This window comes from Lepisosteus oculatus, chromosome 7 (genome assembly GCF_040954835.1).
Source record: "Lepisosteus oculatus isolate fLepOcu1 chromosome 7, fLepOcu1.hap2, whole genome shotgun sequence".
NCBI classification, from domain to species: Eukaryota; Metazoa; Chordata; class Actinopteri; order Semionotiformes; family Lepisosteidae; genus Lepisosteus; species Lepisosteus oculatus.
The window spans coordinates 37,422,337-37,442,681 of record NC_090702.1 but is presented as its reverse complement, the minus strand read 5'-3'; the positions used below and the strand labels follow the sequence as shown (position 1 = coordinate 37,442,681).

Here is a 20,345-nt window from a genome sequence, read left to right as displayed (position 1 = left end):
GATTCTTAGACCAGATCTAATTCTCAGGTCCTAGATTTAGATATACTGTTGGTTGACACATGTACCAGTAGCAACCTCTTTAACAGCATGGTCTGATTTACTGTATCTCTGTATATTTTCTCTATTTTTACTATCTTTCTCTTTTGCAACTCATTCAAGTGTTTCATGCTCCTATATAATTATACTTTTACCAGAACTTTCATTTCTGATATAATATCTGTTTCCATATTATTTATTTTAATTTACTATTTCTCTTTTCTATTTTCATGTTTTTCTATTATTAGTCAAACTAGAGTTTTACCCACAGATAATAATAAATAGTATATTGGAAACAACAGGTTGGGTGGCTGCTCTTGAAAACGTTACCTAAAAATGTATTAGGTGTACAGTATATGGTCTAACCACTAAATAATGTATGTTATAACCATATACAGTATATAGGTGAGGTATTGTAAGTGTTATAATCTAGACAAAAAAACTTTTAAATTAACTATATTTTCAAGGACATGTAGCAGCAAGACATATTACAATTAGATTTGGGTGTTCTTAAAGACTATTAGAAATCTTTGTGTTGCCTTGACAAGGAAGCTTGGGCTTCTCTGTAAATGCAGGGGAATGTGGCTCCTCTGATAAAAAAAGCTGAATCTGTTTAGAGAAAAAGCTCCTCTGATAAGACGAATCAGGAAGCTGTGCAATCTAATGAAATACAGTGCAGATGGACTCTATTGAATCTGTAGTCAATCTGTAGTCTGTTTCACCCCAAGAAAATAGGCTCAAGATCACTGTTCATCACCCAAAGGAAGATCCACCAATGTGGGACCTGCAGGGTGGGTACCAGAACTAATAATGATAACACCCTCAAGCAATCACCAGCTGTAATGTTGCACCTTAAGAGCTAGCACCCAACTCATATTTCATTAGTTAACTCATCAGCTCCTCTTCTCTCTCCAACTAAATTGAATATCCAAACACGTGCATCCAAACACATGCAATCTGAATCAGGATTTAAAAGTTTCTCTAAGATGCTAGGCCAAGAGGGTGAGTTAGCAAAGTACATAATTCTACACATGAGAAATTCTTTCTGAAACCAAAAGTTTGTGTTTTTTAGACCCACTTGTTGTTTTTGCTTTACAACTAAATAAGACAGCTGGACTGTTTTTGTCCACATTCTGAATATTCAAGCATATTCAGCACCAAGCTACTGTATAGCCAGTACAAACCGAGGTCTCCCACCTGACTACCTTGCAGCTGTACTCCAATAAGACAGCTGTCACAGACTGCTTCAAATACTACATTTAAAAACAAAAGTTATTGCGACCCTACTTCCTTGCAGAGCTGCCCTCATGGTAGGTAAAGCTCAAAGCTCTCTTCTACTTGCACTGGGACACTTTCTGCACAGAGCCAGCAGCTGCCAAGTCGAACCGTGGCCTAACCCAGCCCAGCCCCATCTTGTCAGCAGGAAGTTTAAACTTTTTTATTGACATTATATTTCTGTAGAGTTAAACTATTATTCCAAACACGTTTGATGTTTAGTTTGTGATAGTAAATGCATACTTACTGATGTCTGAGAATATGAATGTGATGTAATTATATGAGACTGATAACATCTCCGAGTTAGGCTGAAGCACGTTTTATTCTTCTCCTTGTAATCACTAAGTCAATGATCAGCCTTTTATATCTAAGCATATCTTTTCACCAATATATTACATTTATTTTTTAAGCATTTTTGGTGTTATATCAATAAAACTGTATTGTATATTTAGAATCTGAAGTGTTCTGAAAGTGTAGCTGAAAAGGGCAGGCAAAAATATTTCAAGTAATTGTGGGTGAATGAGTCAAACTGATGCAGACGTTTACAAAGAAAGTGTACTACTGTGATAATTTGAGCTATATGAATATAATTATATTGTTATTAATTTCTTTAGATATGAGATTCCATATTATATTCCCTATTAATCAAATTTTAAAAAGTATGAATTTATTTTACTGCAATAATGATTGCAATTATTCATAGAAAATGTTAAAACATTCGAACTATATATCAAGTATATAAACTTAATATAGTCAGAAGGTGCAGGTACAGATGCAGCCATTCCGCAGTACCGCAGTACCTGATTGTCTGACCAAAATGACCAACAGGGGCACTCATGGTGCATTAGATAAATAGATTGGTCGCTAGTGAAAAGATGTAATAATTTAATCTTTTATTTGTGATTGTAATCCGTGTATTTTTTATTTAAACTACCAATACCTGCCAAATACAGTTTACATAATACATAATATGTATGTTTATATTCCTAAATTAATATACTTTATGAACTTAAGACACGTTATTCTCCTCATCTTTTTATGCTCAGCTACTAAAATTTCCCTTTAGTTGTAAAATTCCATATTAATATTCAATATAAAGCAGATTTAAACGTGCACAGTAAAGAGATTAAATGAAGCAATCTTTTCACTTACAACCAATGTACAAAGTGTGCTGCTTGTTGGTCATTTTGGCCAGACAATAACATACTGCGGTAAACTGTAGAAGATTCCACGCGGTACGGGGTTTTACCATGCATTTTGAACGGCTGTATCTGTACAACAGACATTTTACCTTAATATGTTCTCTGTCCTTACTGAAATTAAAGGAACTACTAATACAAAAAGGGATAAAAAAGGACTATTTTACATTTTGTAAAACTCTTACATTTTAACTAGATAAAAATATTAACCTATCAAATTAATACCTATCTTTCATCAAATCAACATTTATACATTTGAGGATATACTGTATGAGCATAAATAATTGCAGTGAATCAACCTTTATTACGTGCCTCTTTATTTTGGGTTTGGGTATAAGCACTTCAATACTTCCTACATTTCTATGTAAATCATATGATGTACTGAAAAATCAATCATGTTTAGTGATTCTTGCAAAAGCAGGGTGATATTACCATTTAGTGTATTTGTGCAAATCTGTGGTGTCTTGTCTTCACAGGTTCTTGCCATCCAGGAATTAGCAAACTCATCAACAGAATTTTCTACGATACCGCTGCTTGAAGTAAATTCATCTCTAATGTCATCGTTGTAGTTCCCACATAGACCTGATAAAATAAACGTGGAAAAATATGAATATATGTTTTATCTAAAATTATTTAGATATCTTTTATATATTAAATTAGCAACATATACAACATTTACCATATGTTTAATATGTATTTCTGAGATGTTAATTACAATATTGGTTTAATTTTATTGTTAATGCAGTTTGTGTTTTTAAATAAAAGAGTGATAAGTTATTTCTAAATGAGGACAGTGGCTTTTTATCTGCACAAAAGAAAAAGCATACTCAGTAAAAAAAAGTAACAGAAATAAACAACCATTTTAAATAAATTTCATAAAATGAAATGAAAATAACAATTACATCTTTTTTAACAACATTTGACACTTTTGATTCTCTTTAATGTGCAAACTATACATAAACATACCTTGTGTTGTCCCTTTGAGTTTTTCAGGTAATGTAAGGTACAGCTGCATTAAAGGAGACACCTGAATTTGCATCTTCAGTCCAAAAGATGTCTGTACTTGAATGTACATTGAAGACCGTCGGAAAGTTCTGAGATGTTCTGAGATGCATGTAAATACAAATATATATATATATTATGAGCAGATACTTAAATATTCCAACCAGAAGATAACATAATAATAACCTGTTACTGTATAGGTTTATTTCATGCAGAAAAGAGAAGAAAGAAAACACAACAGCCGTGTAGCCTTCTTCAGGTGTCTTCTTTACTAAAATTAAAGGTAAACTATGAAACAAGCAACTCAGGAAATACTTTGGTAGCTAATCCACTACATTTACTTTTTAAAGCTACCTGACTAACTAGGTATTCCTCATCATTAACATACAGTAATTTGTTCTCCCCTACATATTAAAGAAGTTTGAAGCATAGTTTCCTTACTTCAAAATTAAGATATCTCAGCTAAACTGATGGATTTGAACAAAATGGACAAACATTTCAGTAGAAGATCACTATAGAAAGTTATTTCGTTTAACATAAAGAAGGGAAAAGAGAATACAATACAAAAGAGACAATACAAAATGTCTAATATTTTTTTACAGCAGTGTATCTTTACATTAATTTACTAATTAATATGAATAAAATATAGCAAAAGGTACCTACAGATGTGTCTCTAAGAGTTTAGAGACAATGGGTACAACCTAGCTAGTGTGCACTCTGTCAGAGGTGGGGCGGCACCGAGAGAGGGAGGAGGAGCAGCACAGCATGAGCTTTCTATAGCGAGAAGTGTGAATGGCACCAATCGTGTCTGCATTTATCACTTACTTTTTAAAATTAAACAACATAAATCATTATCTTCGTGTTCTCAGTCAGTTAATTAACTTTAAGCATAACTTTCTCACAATTTAGATTTACTTTTCATACCATCGTTAAACAAAGCAGGAGCTTATTGTACTTCCTAAAGGCATCAAACGAGGAAAGATTTGATTGTAATCGTTTTTATTTTTTAAAAATAAATTTTAGCAAAGTGTCATCTCTACAAATGCCACAAAACTATTTTCACTTGTATTTCTGAATGTCATGGCACACTTAGTTCAACGTTTTAAATAAATCTAAATAAGAAAGTCAGGTGTGAACATAAACTATTAGTAATCAATAATATTACAATTAGCACTAATAAATTGTTGCACTGTTTCTGCATCTTGAAAAAATATAAATGTACAAATCATTGTTCAAATGTTGGTTAAATCTGAATATCAGATAATAAGTGAAATACAAAATTCATAAAGAAACAATTGGGTAAAATATAATTTAAAATATTTTGCTAACAATCAACAATTAATAACAATCTTAACTTTGTAAAAAAATAAGTATATTAACTAAGGAATCGGATGCTACAGTGGTTTGTATGCCTTTTGTATGTTTATCATAAATACAACAATAGTACCAGATAGTTCAGGTATATTTATAGTACTTCAGGTGGGTAGCTGCGTCACCATGCGTAGGCTGCAAAGGAACAAGTAATAGGTTTATTCCATGCTGAAAAAAAGAAGAAAAAACACCTGAAGAAGGCTCCACGGCTGAAATGTTTTGTTTTCTTTCTTCTTTTTTTCAGCATGGAATAAACCTATTACCTGTTCCAGTAGTACCAGATGTCTCAGAGACATTCAAAATTAAATTATGCATGGAAATCTTTAACTAGAAAAATGACTAAGATATCCATCTATTTTTAATGGTGACGCAGTGATTAGCTTTAAGTTTAAGTTGAAGTTTAAACAACTGGGTTTATTGCATGCAAGGAATCAAAGTATTGTTTGGAATATAGGTACAAAACTTCCAGTTTATATAGCAAATTTAATCCGTTTCTGACACAAATTGTTACCATGGTAAGGGGGGGAGGCCATCTGTGTTTGGACATTCCCAAGACCTTGACCACTTTGAATGGCCAGTTTTATCTTTCCTTAGTTAGGGGTCTCTATCTTGCACTTGGAATCTCTTATCAGTTAACTCCCATCCCTCCCATAACTTAAAAGTGCTTAAGCATGGAATGTCTTGTGTCACAAGAGGTCTTTGTTCAGAAAGAAATCAGTTAGCCCCTTTTTCACAACTTATATCTTTCTTCATCTGTAAAGGATAAAGAGATTAGAAAATGGATGGAACTAAAGGCACTGTGTAACTACTGTATACACAGCGATAGAAAGCCATTATGAGATGGAAGGAACTCACTAAGGATAAATTATTTAGTGCTGATTTAAGGAATCAGTCTTTCCACTTCTCTGGATCTGATCAATCTACCTATTTTCTGTGCTTTCCCTATCCTGCTTGATTTATAATTATTCAAAAAAATCTCCTTCTTTAAATTAGTCATTTATAAATACTGTTAACATCTTGCACCAACTGTAACAAAATATACACTGAGCTCAACCTACTGAGTCCTACAGGTACTTAATTGAGTCCTTAATTAATCCTGCTACCAGCATTGAATAAAAAATCTTTAGATTTCTATATTTATATCTTTATTTAGTACTTCCATTAGTGAAAAAGGCTAAATTACTTTCTTGGAAAAATGTATTTTATGTGTTTGAAAAAAATGACTTACTAAATATCTCTGTTTTTCCATGTGTGCTAATTTTCTGACTCTCTATCCTATCAAACCTTCATGGTCTCCCTACCAGAAATGCACCTGATTATTCAAGCCCCTAACTCTCTGCCAAATCTGCTTCAGGTTCACATGTTATTTTGTAACACACACTTCTGTGATTTTTTTGTATATATAAGCTTTTGCAAGTGTTCCTGCATCCCTCATGGCTTTTTTTCTGTTTCCCTATTTCAAGGTAACACCTGCTCCAATTCTAAAACTTTGCTCATGTACATTTTTGTATTTTCAAATTTATTTACATCTCTAACACTTTAACATCCGAAATGTTCATTTGCCTGAATTTTTTTTAACTGAATTTTAGTTTCAGACTTAAAAAATGTTTACGTTTCTCTCTTTTGTTCCTTGTCCCACAGAGCTCTTTAATTGTGAAGTTCCCAGCATTTTTACATTGCTCTATTAAATGGTTAGGTTACTTGAACTTTCATTGTATTTGGCACTACTTGGACATAACTCCAGTTGAATCATATTATGCCTTTCACTGATATTTGGAGCCTGATAGCCTATTTGGAAAACAGCAAACCCAAGTGCAAAAACTCATCAGAGCATTTACAGGTTCAGGGGAAAAGAGCTGACAGAACGAAGTTGCAATAATTTATTTAGAAGGTTTTTTCTTGTCCTTCCATAGATTGATGAGAGCAGTAAGGGACATTCGGCAATGTGATTTCACGAATGCTTTATTTTCTGTTTTATTTATTTTTAATTTAGTAAAATGTCTGGATTTTTTCATTTTGACATGATAGAGTACTTTGTGTTGATGAGTGCCAAGACTTCTCAATTAAAAAGATCATGGTTCCATGCTGTAACACAATAAAATGTGAAAAAGTCCAAGGGGTGTAAATAGTTTTGCAAGGCACTCTATACTGTAGATTTGAGTTGCGTGTGTGGAACAGCAGGAGGCGAGACTCAGCAGGAGGAAAGGGTGGAGCAGTGGCTCTCTGGTTAAGGATCTGTGGCTGGAAGGTTGTTGGTTCTAATCCTGCAGTCGGCAGAGGAATCCTACTTCCTGAGCAAGGCCCTTAACCCCAACTGCTCCAAAGGTGCTGTACATTGGCTGACCCTGTTCTCTGACCACAAGATTTTCTCTGTCTGTGTGTCCCATGGAGAGCAAGTAGGGTATGTGAAAAAAGACAAATTCCTAATGCAAGAAATTGTATATGGCTTATAAAGTGATCTTATGTTATATGGATTAGCCATATCGTTCAAGTTTTATAAAAAAAATAATCTTTGTTGAGTTTACACAAGAGACAAAAGGTACCTTTTGAGAAGTAGTGTACTGCTTGCAAAGTAGCTTATTTTGACAAACAGCAAATTATTGCTTGAAGAAATCTGTACTGTAGCTTTATTTAATTGAACAGAAAGTCACTTTACACCTTGCTTACTCTGTTAAGCAGAGTTTTTGTTAAGCACAGTTCACACTCTTTTGTCTGTTGGAGAGCGGGAGCTGGGCAAGGTAAGGCCGAGTGATGGAGAGTGAAATAATCGCATACCTGTAGTCATAGTCATCATAGTAATACACGGTCACATTAAAACTAATTCTCTAAAGGCATTACAGGTAATATTATTATATTAATGTAACAGTGTATTACTATGATCTTGCAAGTATGTTTTAAATGTTTGTAATCGCTATTTTTGCAGATACATTTTGTATTGCTATTCAGTTTGTGTCTGCATGTTAGTTGATGGGCATACGTTAAAGCGGAGAAGATGGCAGAAAATGTTTTCTCTGTATGCTGCTTAAGCCATTCCATTTTGTGAGAAAACGCCTCCCCCTCCCCCTCTGCCTACATGACTCATTTTTAATCATCGTGTCCGAATTGCAGCGGGTGATAGAGAGAGATGAGATACAGAAAAAAGTGAATCATGGTTTACTTTTAAATGATATTTTACCTTCATTTTTTATTCTAAAAGTCTGTACAGTATCTTAGTTATTTTCTGATAGTCTATTTTAACGTATACAGTATTTGAACAAAATCTTGTTAGTTAATGTTTGTACAAGATGTGGAAGAAGTGCAACAATTTATTACATTGTGAATTTTAATACTAATTATTGATTTGTAATAGTTTATGCTCAGGCCTGACTTTCTTGTTTAGATGTATATCAAATATTGAACTAAGTGTGACAACATCCGTAAATACAACTGAAAATAATCTGTGGTATTTGTGTAGATTAAATGTTTCTAAAATCTCTATAAAATAAAAACGCTTATGTATAATCTTAAATGTATCTTCCCACATGTAATGTCATAAGAAAGTACAATAAGCACCTGCTTTGTTTAATGATGGTTTCAAATATAAAACTTATTGATGAGAAAGCTATGTTAAATGAAAATTTAAAAAAAACTCCAAGTTGAAATAAATTATTTACGTTCCATTATTAAATTTTAAAAGCAGACAGACACGCTCAGTGCAAAGCTGCAGAGCGGTCTTGATGTAATACTCCAAGCCTCTGCTCAGGTCTGCCTCTTTGATGGAGCTCAGGGGGTACCGTCCTGTTTCCTTTAGCAACCTGCTGATTGCTGATTGCTTCATACATCAGGAAGAGTTGAGAAGGAATTAAATTTTATCTGTACGATATGGGTGTTACATTTACAAAATGTTTAAAATGTTTCATTAAAAATTTAAAAATACAACTTACACAAAGATTCTAAGATGATCGTGCAAAAAATGTGTCAATAACTATCTAACCCCGTTTTTTCATGGATTTTAAAGTCATGCAGTTTTAGGTAGGGACACGCAAATTCTTATTTTTTATTTTCTTTAAATTTAAAAGAATCAGTTGCCCATCGTGCCAGAAAATATTATAGTTTTATGTTTTTGGTATTTATTTATTGAACAAATTGTGATATGTAAAAATAAAACATCAATATAATGTACAGAATATTAAATACTTTAAATGCGTATTTGTTAAAGGAAAATTCCTGCCGTGAGCAGGATTCTAACCCCAGTTTACAGAATGCGAGTCACACACTGAAGCCATTATACCAACAATCCAATTGGCAGCTTAGGTTATAGCTGAAAAGGGCAGGTAAAATGTTTCCAAGTAATTACATGTGAATGAGTCATATTGACAGATGTTTACAAAGGAAGTGGACTATGGTAATACTTTGAGCTACAGTATATAAATATATTTAGATTCTTAAATTAATATTATTAATTTCTTTAGATAAGTGATTTCATATTACCTATTAAGCAGATTCTAAAAAGTATGCGTTTTTTAATGCGATAAAGAGCACAAGTATTCATAGCTTTTTATAAATTATATAAACTTTAAATAGAATGACCACAACAAAACTTTCCCAAAATAACCACAGTAAGAGACCAAGTGAAAGACTTTGATGCATAAAATGTTTATGCTTATGAAGAAATTAGAATACTATTGTGTATTTTTTATTTAAACTACCACTGGCAGCCATATACAGTTTGATAATATTGTAAAGCATATGGCCGACAGGCACTATGTAAGAGCCGGCTTACCAGAGTGGTGACGTCACGGCCCTTCCCTGTAATAGCAGGACCACAGCCACTGGGCTATAGAGAGATCTCTCTTTAGCTTACCAGGCTGGGTCCCTGTTGAGTGACACCGGAGGCCCGGGTTCGTGTCCCCGACGGTGCAGGGCCGACCGTAAGCGGCAATGGCAAAGGTGCCCACCTGAACCCCGTTACGTTATAATATATTTAAATTCCTAAATTAATATAGTTTATGATGTTCAAAGACGCTATGCTCCTCTTATTTTTATGCTCCACTACCAAAATTACCCTGTAGTTGTAGAATTCCATAATAATATTCAATATTAAGTGGATTTAAACATGCACATTATTGAGATTAAATGAAGCAATTTCACTAACAACCAATGCACCACAAGTGCCACCAGTCGGTCATTTTGGCCAGCAAATTATGTACTGCGATATTCTCTGGCAATCTGCAGTATTTACCGTTTTTTTAGAATGGTTGCATCTGTATGTTAATGTGTTATTTGGTACTCACCTGATTGGTAGAATTCATACTTTTCAAGATTTGTCTTGTCTGATATGGAGAATTCATAGAGTTCCTACAATTTTGAACAAATTATCAATCAAATCTTCCAGAATTAAATGTTGTGTACATGTGTACAGTAGGTTAAAAAAGCTCTGTTATAAAATATTTCTATGTGGTTTCTATAGAGTACCAGTATTTATTTCAACATTATGAATGTAACAGTACACATTTAAAAAACAATATGTATGTTTTAGTTTGTATAGTATAAGTAAGTGTTTTTCAAAACCTTGATGTTCCATTCTAACTTCCGGTTTTATCCTGGCACTGAAATTAATTAATAAGATTTGCAAAGACTAACTAAATTCCTCGTACATTTATGTGGCAAATAACTATTAATGTTTGTATCTGAGAACTGATATGCAAAATTGTATTAGCTCTTCCACACACGTTTATTTCCAATATACACTGTACATACAGTGTCTGTATATACAATTAAAAATACTTTATTATCTCCAGGGGGACAATTTAAGTCCATACAGTATATAAAATATATTTATAACATATACGTAATTAATATTTATAAATACACATTGAAATCCTTACAATTTATAACAATAATTATTTGTTTCAATTGCAGTATCTCTCAGTACAGAGTTGTATCAATAATTGAAAAAAAAATCTTACCTTGTAAAGTTCAAGTTTAACGCTGCTTAAGTAAATTTGATTTTCTAAAAACTCAACAGTAAGAGTCCAGTTAAGTCCCTGTAAGTGAAACAAGATAAAGGGAAGGCCAAGAATCAGTAAAGAATCCTTTTGTCAATATAAAATAATATATAAAGTTTACTTGATGCTTTTAGTGGTATCACTGTGATCAAAGTAAGGTCTAAAAGTTTAATCAAACATTCTCATTCCAACACAGACTGATGTTAACTAAAACACAAACAAATCTTAAAATATACTCTTCACTGCAATCCAATTTCCAATGTATTGAAATATATATTTTCTATATTATTGCAGTCATTTGTATTGAGCTGTTCTTGTTGTGCACAGTACTGCTAAATTATTGTAGTGATTAATTGCACACTGCCCAACAGTGTCCATGGAAGTAAATCAGGTATGATAAGTAAGTTAATTTCTTGAAGCATTAAGATTTTGAGCAGAATTAACACTAATATTCTCCATACCGCAAGCTAAAGCAAATAAAAGAATACCTACGGTATGCACTACTTTACATAAAATAGAAACTAATACCCCATTTATTGGAACTAAAAATGCATATTTAAAGTTTTGTGCACCTTTCTAATGATGAATAATCAAATTTGAAACTCACATTTGAGGAAAGAAGTCATCTTAACTATGCTGCCTAGCAATTAAAAGTAAAACCATAACCCATTAAAAAAAAAGTCTACACAATTTCCACTGATCACCCAAAAGCAGATGATAACTACATGATACATCTAAATTACAAGATATTGACTGTACACATGGAGAGGAAGAGGAACACACAGCAAGAGAATTGAAACAGAAACAGGAATACAAGATGTGTGGCATACAATGAGCCCTGGGAGGCACAGACAGACAGCCTGGGGGTCTCTGCGCAGACTGGAAGCTGGAGTCATGACAGGTGACATCATCACCAGATGTGGAAGCAGGCTGGTGGACGGGTGCTTATTTATTGTAAATCTTGGAAAGGAATAATGAAAAAATGTTCCTTCTTTGGGGTATTTTTTAAAGAAATATTGTGGTTGTAAAGAGTCTGTTGTAGTTTTGCAACAGTCCAGTCCTTAATAGTTGAAAAGGCATTACTGGATGATGCAGACAAAGTAATATATGAGATGAAGTGCATACCGACTGAAGCTAGGATTTGAAGGTAAAAGAGTTGCGCAAGATTGTAAGGATATTAATAGCACAAGTAGCATGAGCCCATAAGAAGGGCAGCAAGTGAGGTCCTATGAGTTAATCAAAGTAGCCCCATGAAGTCATGTTATCATCAATAACTACAAGTGGACTTCTCTGTCAACTAGAAATGCCCGTCTAGACCATTAAACTTAGACTTTCTCATTGATATGTGGGAATAAGAATTAGTACATAGTACAGCCATTCATCCTGATATGTATCAGGGTAGTATGCACAAAACATTGATTTATTACTAAAGATAACTTGGTTAGACTGTTATAAATTCCACCTGAAGTGTTCCACCAGTACACTTATGGAAAAAGGCACTGTTTTATTGATAAGTGAAGCATATTGGCTCCTTTATCAATCACTTTATCACTTGAGCCCAATCACCTCTTTTACTAATGAGGGGATTTATTGTTAATGAATAATCAGAGGCACTCAAATGTATATCAGTTGGCCATGACTGAATTATTAAAGACATGGTATTGGGAAAATCACAGAAATCGGGGAATTGTCATTGAGCAAAAGCAGTCTGGGTGAAGACTTAGATACCTCAGACTGATACTTGGTTATTATGCACTATTCTTTTAGATTTTAGACTGTAAATATCTAAATATGCATTTTTAGCAATATTGTGCTGATTACTATAAAACAAAGAATTTGAAAATAATTTTAACTACCTGAGCAACAAAATATTGGCATCTTCCTGGAATTCTGTAGTTTTTGCCATCAAATGTAGTCACAAATATGCCTTCAATTTTGCATCTTGAAGGGCATTTTTTCTGAGAGCAATCCCATTTCCCATCTTTGCAAACACTGTAAAGCAAAAACATTTAATCATTTAAGGTGGTAAATGGTAAAATATAACAGATGTTAAAAACACTGTTTCAATTCTTTATGTATGAAACTCACCATTTCTGGCACTTTGTTTCAAGGTTATAACCAGCAGGATACACATTTCCAGCGTATACACAGGGACAGTCCTTTAGTTCCACACACTGGTTTTTTCCTTCAAGATCATTAAGGACTTTTCCTATAATGTTAGTAATACAAATTATTTCATTATAATTGTAAATACTGTTTTGCTACCATGTAACTAAAAGGATACTGCTGCACTGGAAAGGGTTCAAACCAACCAAACTAATTCCAGATCATACAGGTAAGTCATACACAGACAGTTTATATTGACTTTAAAGACTTTTAGACTTTAAACGAGGAAGACGGTAGACAAGCAGATTAAAATATTTACAATCTTGTAAACTACAGGCAAAGTTAGTCCAGTAGACTACTTCAGCTACAAGCAACCCAAAAATCAAGAAGGATAAAATGGCTCCCTCTCATCTATAATAGTATATCAATAATCATCATTATTAATATACCTAAAATCTGAACATCAATGTAAGAAATGCTTTTTGATTTTGTACCATTCTGAGTTTTTGACCAGTTGATTTGATACTTGATCACAAGAATCTGGTTAGATAGCTGGTTAGACTGATCATCAGTCATTGAGAGCAAAAACCAGATGTGGTAATATTGCAAATATCTCTACAGTTAAACAAAAGTAATCCTGCAGTCCTCATCCTCATATACAATATTTTGTACCAGCAGCAATGTATATATATACAGTATACAGTTACAGCTATAGGTGACTGGTAAGTGTCTCTAAGAGTTGAGATAAAGGCTGTGACACCTGGCAGTGTAAACACTTCTAGCTTCAATGCAGAGAATTTTGCTGAGATGTAGGATATCCCCTGATTTACAACAAAAGTTTATCTTGGTATACCTACAGTAGGTAATTAAGTTGTGATGTCATGTTATGATTATCAATGAGCAGTCCAGAAACACACCGTATAAGATCACATTAAGACTGCAGAGGGAGAAGAAACAGGAAAGTATGAGAAAAGGAGAGAGCAGAGAAAGAAGGTCAGATCACAAGAAGGAGTTGCAACTTGAAGCTTGCACCAGGCAAGAGCCCTTACTTCATGATCATCCAACCAAAACCTGACTGAAGCTAGGTATTTGAACAGTGTTAGAGAGAGCTTACTATTCTGTGTTTTTAGGAAACTTGGGTTTCCTGGGCAAAAGATACCTCAGTTAGAGACATCTTTCCTGCTTAGGGTGTATTTTTAGAAAAGGGCATTCTATGGCATTCGAGTTTGCATAGAGTTAACCTATGTTGCATTGTTTATTCTGTAGTTGTAACAACATATAAAAACATGGAAAAGTGTGAGTCAGTACTATCATCACATGCTAATATTGATAAAGTATACTATTGGTCAAAACTGAAAAAAGAGTTCAGGCTGTTTTCAAAACTTTGTGGCATTAAAAAATATACAAGGGAATATGACATCCAGAAGTAATCATAAAAAGCATACCAGTTGGACATATACAAGTCTTTGTATATGGTACATCAGATGGTAACACAGGATTAGAGCAGGTTTCCATGAAGGCTTTTTCATTTTTGTTGAATATCAGATCTCCTGGACAAGTTGGTTCAACTGTATTTAAGAAAAGAAAAGAAAAGTTCTTAAACTGTTATCTGAGATCTTAAGACAAGATCTACTGACAAGGTTTTTCAAAAATGGTAAATGAGGAAAAGGCCACCATAACTGAATATTTATGATGAGGTTAATACAGTTACTTGCATATCCTACAAGGGTAGCTTACAGTATACTGTAGGCCCAATTTTTTTCTTAGCTTTAACATGTTCTTCAATAATGTTACAATCTTATATATAAATTGACCATGGTAAAATAAATCATACTTTTACGAATTATTTAAGAACATTCTCAAAAGTAGATAAAAACCAATGAGCCTTCTTCAGGAATGCAGGAGATAAATGTTGCAGGGAGCTGAAGAAAAGGAGAATAGAGAGCAGAGCATATCACAATGGGTGCATCAGATAAGAAAGAGTAGAAAAATGGAGACCTAGTGGATAGGTATAAAAATATATGAATATATATATATTTATTTGTAGGCCATGCTGCCTTGTACATGTGATAGCTCTTGTTTTTTCATTCTAATATTCTAAGATTGGAAATAATCCTGACTTTTTCCCTTGCAGTGCACATGAGGACCAAGTTCCCTACTCAGACATCTTTTCAAATTAATGTACAAGTTATACAATCAACTGTATTCTTAGGATCAGCCAGAATAATTAGTATTTAAAACTTAATTATATAATTTCTAAATGAAACATACAGTATGAAGCTACATCAGGTCTAAAACTACAAGACATTTTACCCCATTAATTATAAAACTAATCAACCTATTTTTGAGACTCGACAGCAAGAACACTTTCTTCTATTAGACCAGGTGTGTCAGTTAACGGAGCTGAGCTAAAGGAGATGATTCAAGGCATGACAAGGCATGACACTCTTGGCATTGATTGCATGCCTCCTGAATTTTATTTTTTTTGTCCATTTAGGATATTAAGATAGATTGCATATTTGAATTTCTGAATTCTTATATAAAGGGAACTAAATAAAATCTCCACTTTGCAGATCTTAAGGGGTATATGCTCTTACAAGACCTATTTGTCTTAATCCAGATGCTTCTCTATTTCAGCTTTTAATATAGACTACAAGATCTATTTATTCATACTAGTGTTCCCCTTAGACATTGTACATTGTGTTCTGTATAATTTCAACTTCTCTAAATTTCAGAAGACAAGGAATGTTTAAGGTAACCATATGACACCATATTCAACAGTTAACTTTGTGATGGGAAGTATTTTAAAGTCATTATATTGATAGAAGACAGTGTGTAAATTAATGGGGTATAGGGACAAAACACATTGCAAATTTAAAACATATTAAAGTTTATTTGGAATAACCTGGACAAGGCTGACAACCCTACCACCTTCACAAGGAATGAGCCAGAGAGAGGCTGCAAGAGTGAAGATGGGGTGGTGGGAGGGAGGCGATAAAGAAGCACAAAGAGGACCTCTCCACCTTCTTCACAATCACTACCCATATTTTCCCATAGTTAAAAAGTGGTACATCACCTCTAACTGCGTCCCCGCCCCCCTCTCCCCTGAACAAACTTGGCTGACTGACAACAGAATCATGTGTCTGTCACACTTGTTCTCTAAACTTTGGGACTTACACTTTTTCCCAAAGCACCAAGGGTGAGCCCATACATAAAGACAGAATTCTGCCCAAGGTTTAGCCTGCAGAAGGATTTTGCGACCAGCTAACTACCACCATTATGTAACTCACCCCATCTTAGCAGTCACCTCTCCGTGCCCAGACCTTGTCCCCATTTAATCTCAAAGCTAACCTGGGCAAATCATTTGATGGAATCAACTTTGGCCTCTTGTGCAGAATGAAGGATGAACCTACATTAGATCTCTCCTTCTCCACAATACCCCGTGCTGCCTAAAGACTGGAGTGGCACCCAGCTAGCAGAGCACTGATTGGACAACACTACACCATTGACAGCTGTTCCCCATCCTTCTGCATGGGAGTTACAAATGGATGAGCATAAGTCAATACTCCCCCTCTTTCTTATATTAACACATTAATTTAAATTTAATTCATTTGGTAGCAGCGGTTACTTAAGAGTGCCCACATTTTGATTATTTTAATGAGACTCATTAGTTAGTGTAACCAACAGTATACTAAATGTAGTATCCTTATTTTTATGGATATTTTCTGTATCAGCTTGATATTTTTAATTCTTTTATGTACAGTATACATTGTTTTTATGTGTGAAAATGTATTCTGTGTGTTGTAAATCCTTGTGAATTTTTTATTGATTCCTTATAGCCATAGTCTTACAATTTACTGTTATTGTAAATAACAGGAATTTACTGATTTTACAGTAATTAACAGTAATTTACTGTTACTCTTGCAGTTTACTGTGGTGCCAGTAAATTCACAAAGCCCACAAAATGCTAAAGAATTCATAAAGGTATTTTCAAAAGTACTGTTTCAAATGTTTTCTATGTGTTATTTCTTACTAGATAAGCACGCATTCTTATTTTGTAGCTAAATGTGATTTAAATGTTTTTCTTTTTTCAGTTTTTGTTACATTAGTCTGGAGTTTATTCATTCTCAGAAACACACCTGGGAAAAAAGGTCCCTTTGAAAATTATTTCCTTGTCTGATTTACTTCACAGAAATGGCACAGTTTATGTTTTTGGCACTAAATTACAGAGAATGTAATGAAAAAATTCATCACTCACCACACCCTGTGTTACTCCTCCATGTTTCATCTCTTGTATTACAAAATTGTGCTAGTTCTTCAAAAAATGCACATTTAAATTTTTTGTCCTTGCAAGCATTGTTTGCACAAAGATCAATTAATGTTTTAGGTTCATCAACACAATCCCACCAGAATTCTGATATAACTGAACCGCAATGCTGACAAGAAGAGAAAAGAAAGGGTGAAAATTTAACATGGATGTAACCGAGACAAAATCAGTTGTTAAAGAACACACTTTTAATGCTCAATTATAAATAGCCTTTTTCATGGTTGTTTTTCTTTCTTTGTTACTGTTTTCTTTCTTGTTCTTGCAGCAGGTTTTCCAGTCATAAACCTTCTGTAGTGTAACAGTTTGTTTCTCATGTGGATTAAATGTACTTTTATTTGTTTTCTGTGAATTTGTCTAATATAAAAAATCATGAAATAAGTAATAAAAAAGAATTACCATCTTGCCACAGTCTGTGTTTTCATCCTTGGTTTCACATTGATTTCCATAAGAAATCTGAGACTCAGAAATCAATTTCTTGCTGTCATCTTATTTAGGAAAGATATTATTACATTAGAATGCAAAAGTAAAGCATATACAGTAAAAAATGTGTAGATGGCTTTTGAAAAAGGCCTTACCTGGAGTATTATATCTACCACACAAACCATCTGTTTCCCCATGACGATTTTGATCTAGTTCCAGCTGTCATAGAAAAAAAAACATTTTGTTACAGATAAAAAGTTATTTTTTAATTGCATAAACATAGTCATTTGATTTTTTTGAAACATTTTGTTTTTAAACTTATCCCACAGATTTAATAGAGAAGGAACAACAAAAGTGACAAACTGGTCAATATTTGTCTAATGCATTCATCATAAGTCCTAACCTCCCCCACCCTACATCTGGTTGTTGTTCCTCAGTCATTCTTAATTATATTTAAGTGTTTATTTTTTGCCTTGTGAAATAGATATTTGGATGAATATGGATATGTGTTTCCTAGTTTTTCACTTTATACCCTTTCAAAATGCACAATGAATACTGCACCATAATGTGGTACGCATACCACATTATGACACCCTTTTTAAAAATCTGCTGCACTACTGTTCTACTTTGTAAAACCTCCAGGTGATGCAGTAAATGCTTAACATGATGTGTTTAAGTATTTTGGGTTGTGACCCAGTCAATACTCAGCCCTGTGGGGACAATCTTTTTCCAATTATATAATTAAATTTGCATACTGTTTCAAGTTTTATTAATTTTATACTCTATTTATAATTAATATTTAAAAAGTAGGATTGTTTTAGAAAGCTAAATTACTCAGATATATAGTTTATCTTATAGCTTGTTAAAGCCAGATAAAATCATTTCATATCATTCCCTCTTTCCTTGACACCTGAAACCTTTGTTTGTTTCTTTTCAGCCTACACATGCTGACACTGCTTTAATATCTACAGTACTTGATACTGAATATGCAACACAGTACATTTATATGCCTCAAAGTAATACACTGGATGTCTGGTCTGAAAAAAGCTAAATAATTTAAAGAATAAAAGACTGAGTAGCCTGGTTGGCTTAGCTGGTCTGACTGCAGCTTAAAAGATTTTGGTTCTGCATTGGAATCTTTCATAGTCCCTCTCATGACCTAATTGTATCCTGACCTGTCTATCAGAGAGCTCTCCATGAAGCTACTAAAGTGGATAAATTCATGTTTAGAAACAGTTTTCTTTCTTTCTTAAAATACAGTAGCTTTCTTAATAGCTTCTTTACCAGGGATGGTGATGGTGGGTGGGATTTTGCGGGAGGGAAATGTTGATTTTTTTATTTTTTATTTAGTTGTTGTGTTTTTGAAAATTAAGGGAAAAATACGTTGATAAAAATATTAACAAAATTGAATGTGTTTGAACTGTATATTTACTGTTATTGACATGATGTAAGAACTAAGACTGTTTAATAGCAACATTCGTGTGAGAAAATGACATGAACTCTCACTTATAGTACTTAATGAGATCACGTTTTGAATCTGTAACTATTTTAACTGAAATAAGTAAGGTTTGCGAGATGCATGCATGTTTGTGCATTAACATACTAGCAATCACATAACATCTGATGTTTTTATATCAATATGGAATGATTTTAATTAAAACACAAATGATGATATTTAATAATTTGTTTAAACAATTTTTTTTATTTATCGTGAGTATCAATAGATAATCAAAATATCATATCTTACCCAAAATGAACTGATATAACCATCCGCATCATACCAAAAGACTGATAGCTTCATTACCCTGCTCTCCAGCTTAGTGTAGATGCCATACTTATGGATATGGAGATATTTGTGATCATAAGGAAGATTAACACTGTAAATGGAGATATTCAAATTTTAAAGACATATATATGAAGACGTTTGAACAACAAGTGACTTAATTTAAAATTGGAGTTTCTTTGAGGTAAACAGCAGACAAACATACTTGCAGCAAAGCTGGAAGGTCTGGAATGCAACTCAAGCTTTAGCATAGATCAAAAAGAAACAACACTTACATTTTCTGGTTACAAAAGAGATAGCAACATGTCAATGTGATTGATTTCCCTATTTCTAGATGTCTCACGCCTAACCTTGGGAACTTTCACTACTAACCAGTTGTCTCCCCTGAGATTTAGCTTCTCCTGAGGCTCCATACATATTTCACTCTACCTGAGTGGACACAGACAGATGTCTCCCCCCGTGAATCTGTCTTTTGCTCAGACAGCCTTGTTCTCTCCCTTAAAACCGCATTGCTCAGTCACTTCAGGGATTGATGTTGGTACCCGCCCCTTCCGGGCTTCATATACTTTAGATACAGGTACAGTAGGCACCTCGGTGTCTCACCACTAGACCTGTTATCTCACTGACACCTGCCAGTTAGGATCTTACTTTCGCTTGTGTCTCATTTATACATCTGCCAGTGAGGAGCTTGCTCACACATTTTCTCACTATGAGACCTGCTCTCTCGCTGCCCTCCTAAGAGTGTGGTTCTACCTCCCTGTGAACCCTGCTACTCACTTTTAAACTTGGCAACGAGGGTCTGACTCCCCTGAATCAATTAGGACAGTTTACCCGCTAAT

General features: G+C 33.8%; 1 protein-coding gene across 1 annotated transcript in view; it reads right to left on the bottom strand.

The window, feature by feature from the left end:
* LOC102692893 (mucin-19-like) overlaps nucleotides 1-20,345 on the bottom strand; it is a 45,542-nt gene that overhangs the window by 16,803 nt on the left and 8,394 nt on the right. Inside the window, exons 3-11 of the mRNA XM_069192916.1 lie at nucleotides 19,471-19,600; nucleotides 17,879-17,942; nucleotides 14,422-14,544; nucleotides 12,959-13,079; nucleotides 12,727-12,862; nucleotides 10,832-10,909; nucleotides 10,157-10,220; nucleotides 3,477-3,614; nucleotides 2,943-3,092 (exon numbers count right to left, since the gene is read on the bottom strand). Coding sequence (XP_069049017.1) covers nucleotides 2,943-3,092; nucleotides 3,477-3,614; nucleotides 10,157-10,220; nucleotides 10,832-10,909; nucleotides 12,727-12,862; nucleotides 12,959-13,079; nucleotides 14,422-14,544; nucleotides 17,879-17,942; nucleotides 19,471-19,600 — 1,004 coding nt within the window. The remainder of the gene's footprint in view (nucleotides 1-2,942; nucleotides 3,093-3,476; nucleotides 3,615-10,156; nucleotides 10,221-10,831; nucleotides 10,910-12,726; nucleotides 12,863-12,958; nucleotides 13,080-14,421; nucleotides 14,545-17,878; nucleotides 17,943-19,470; nucleotides 19,601-20,345) is intronic.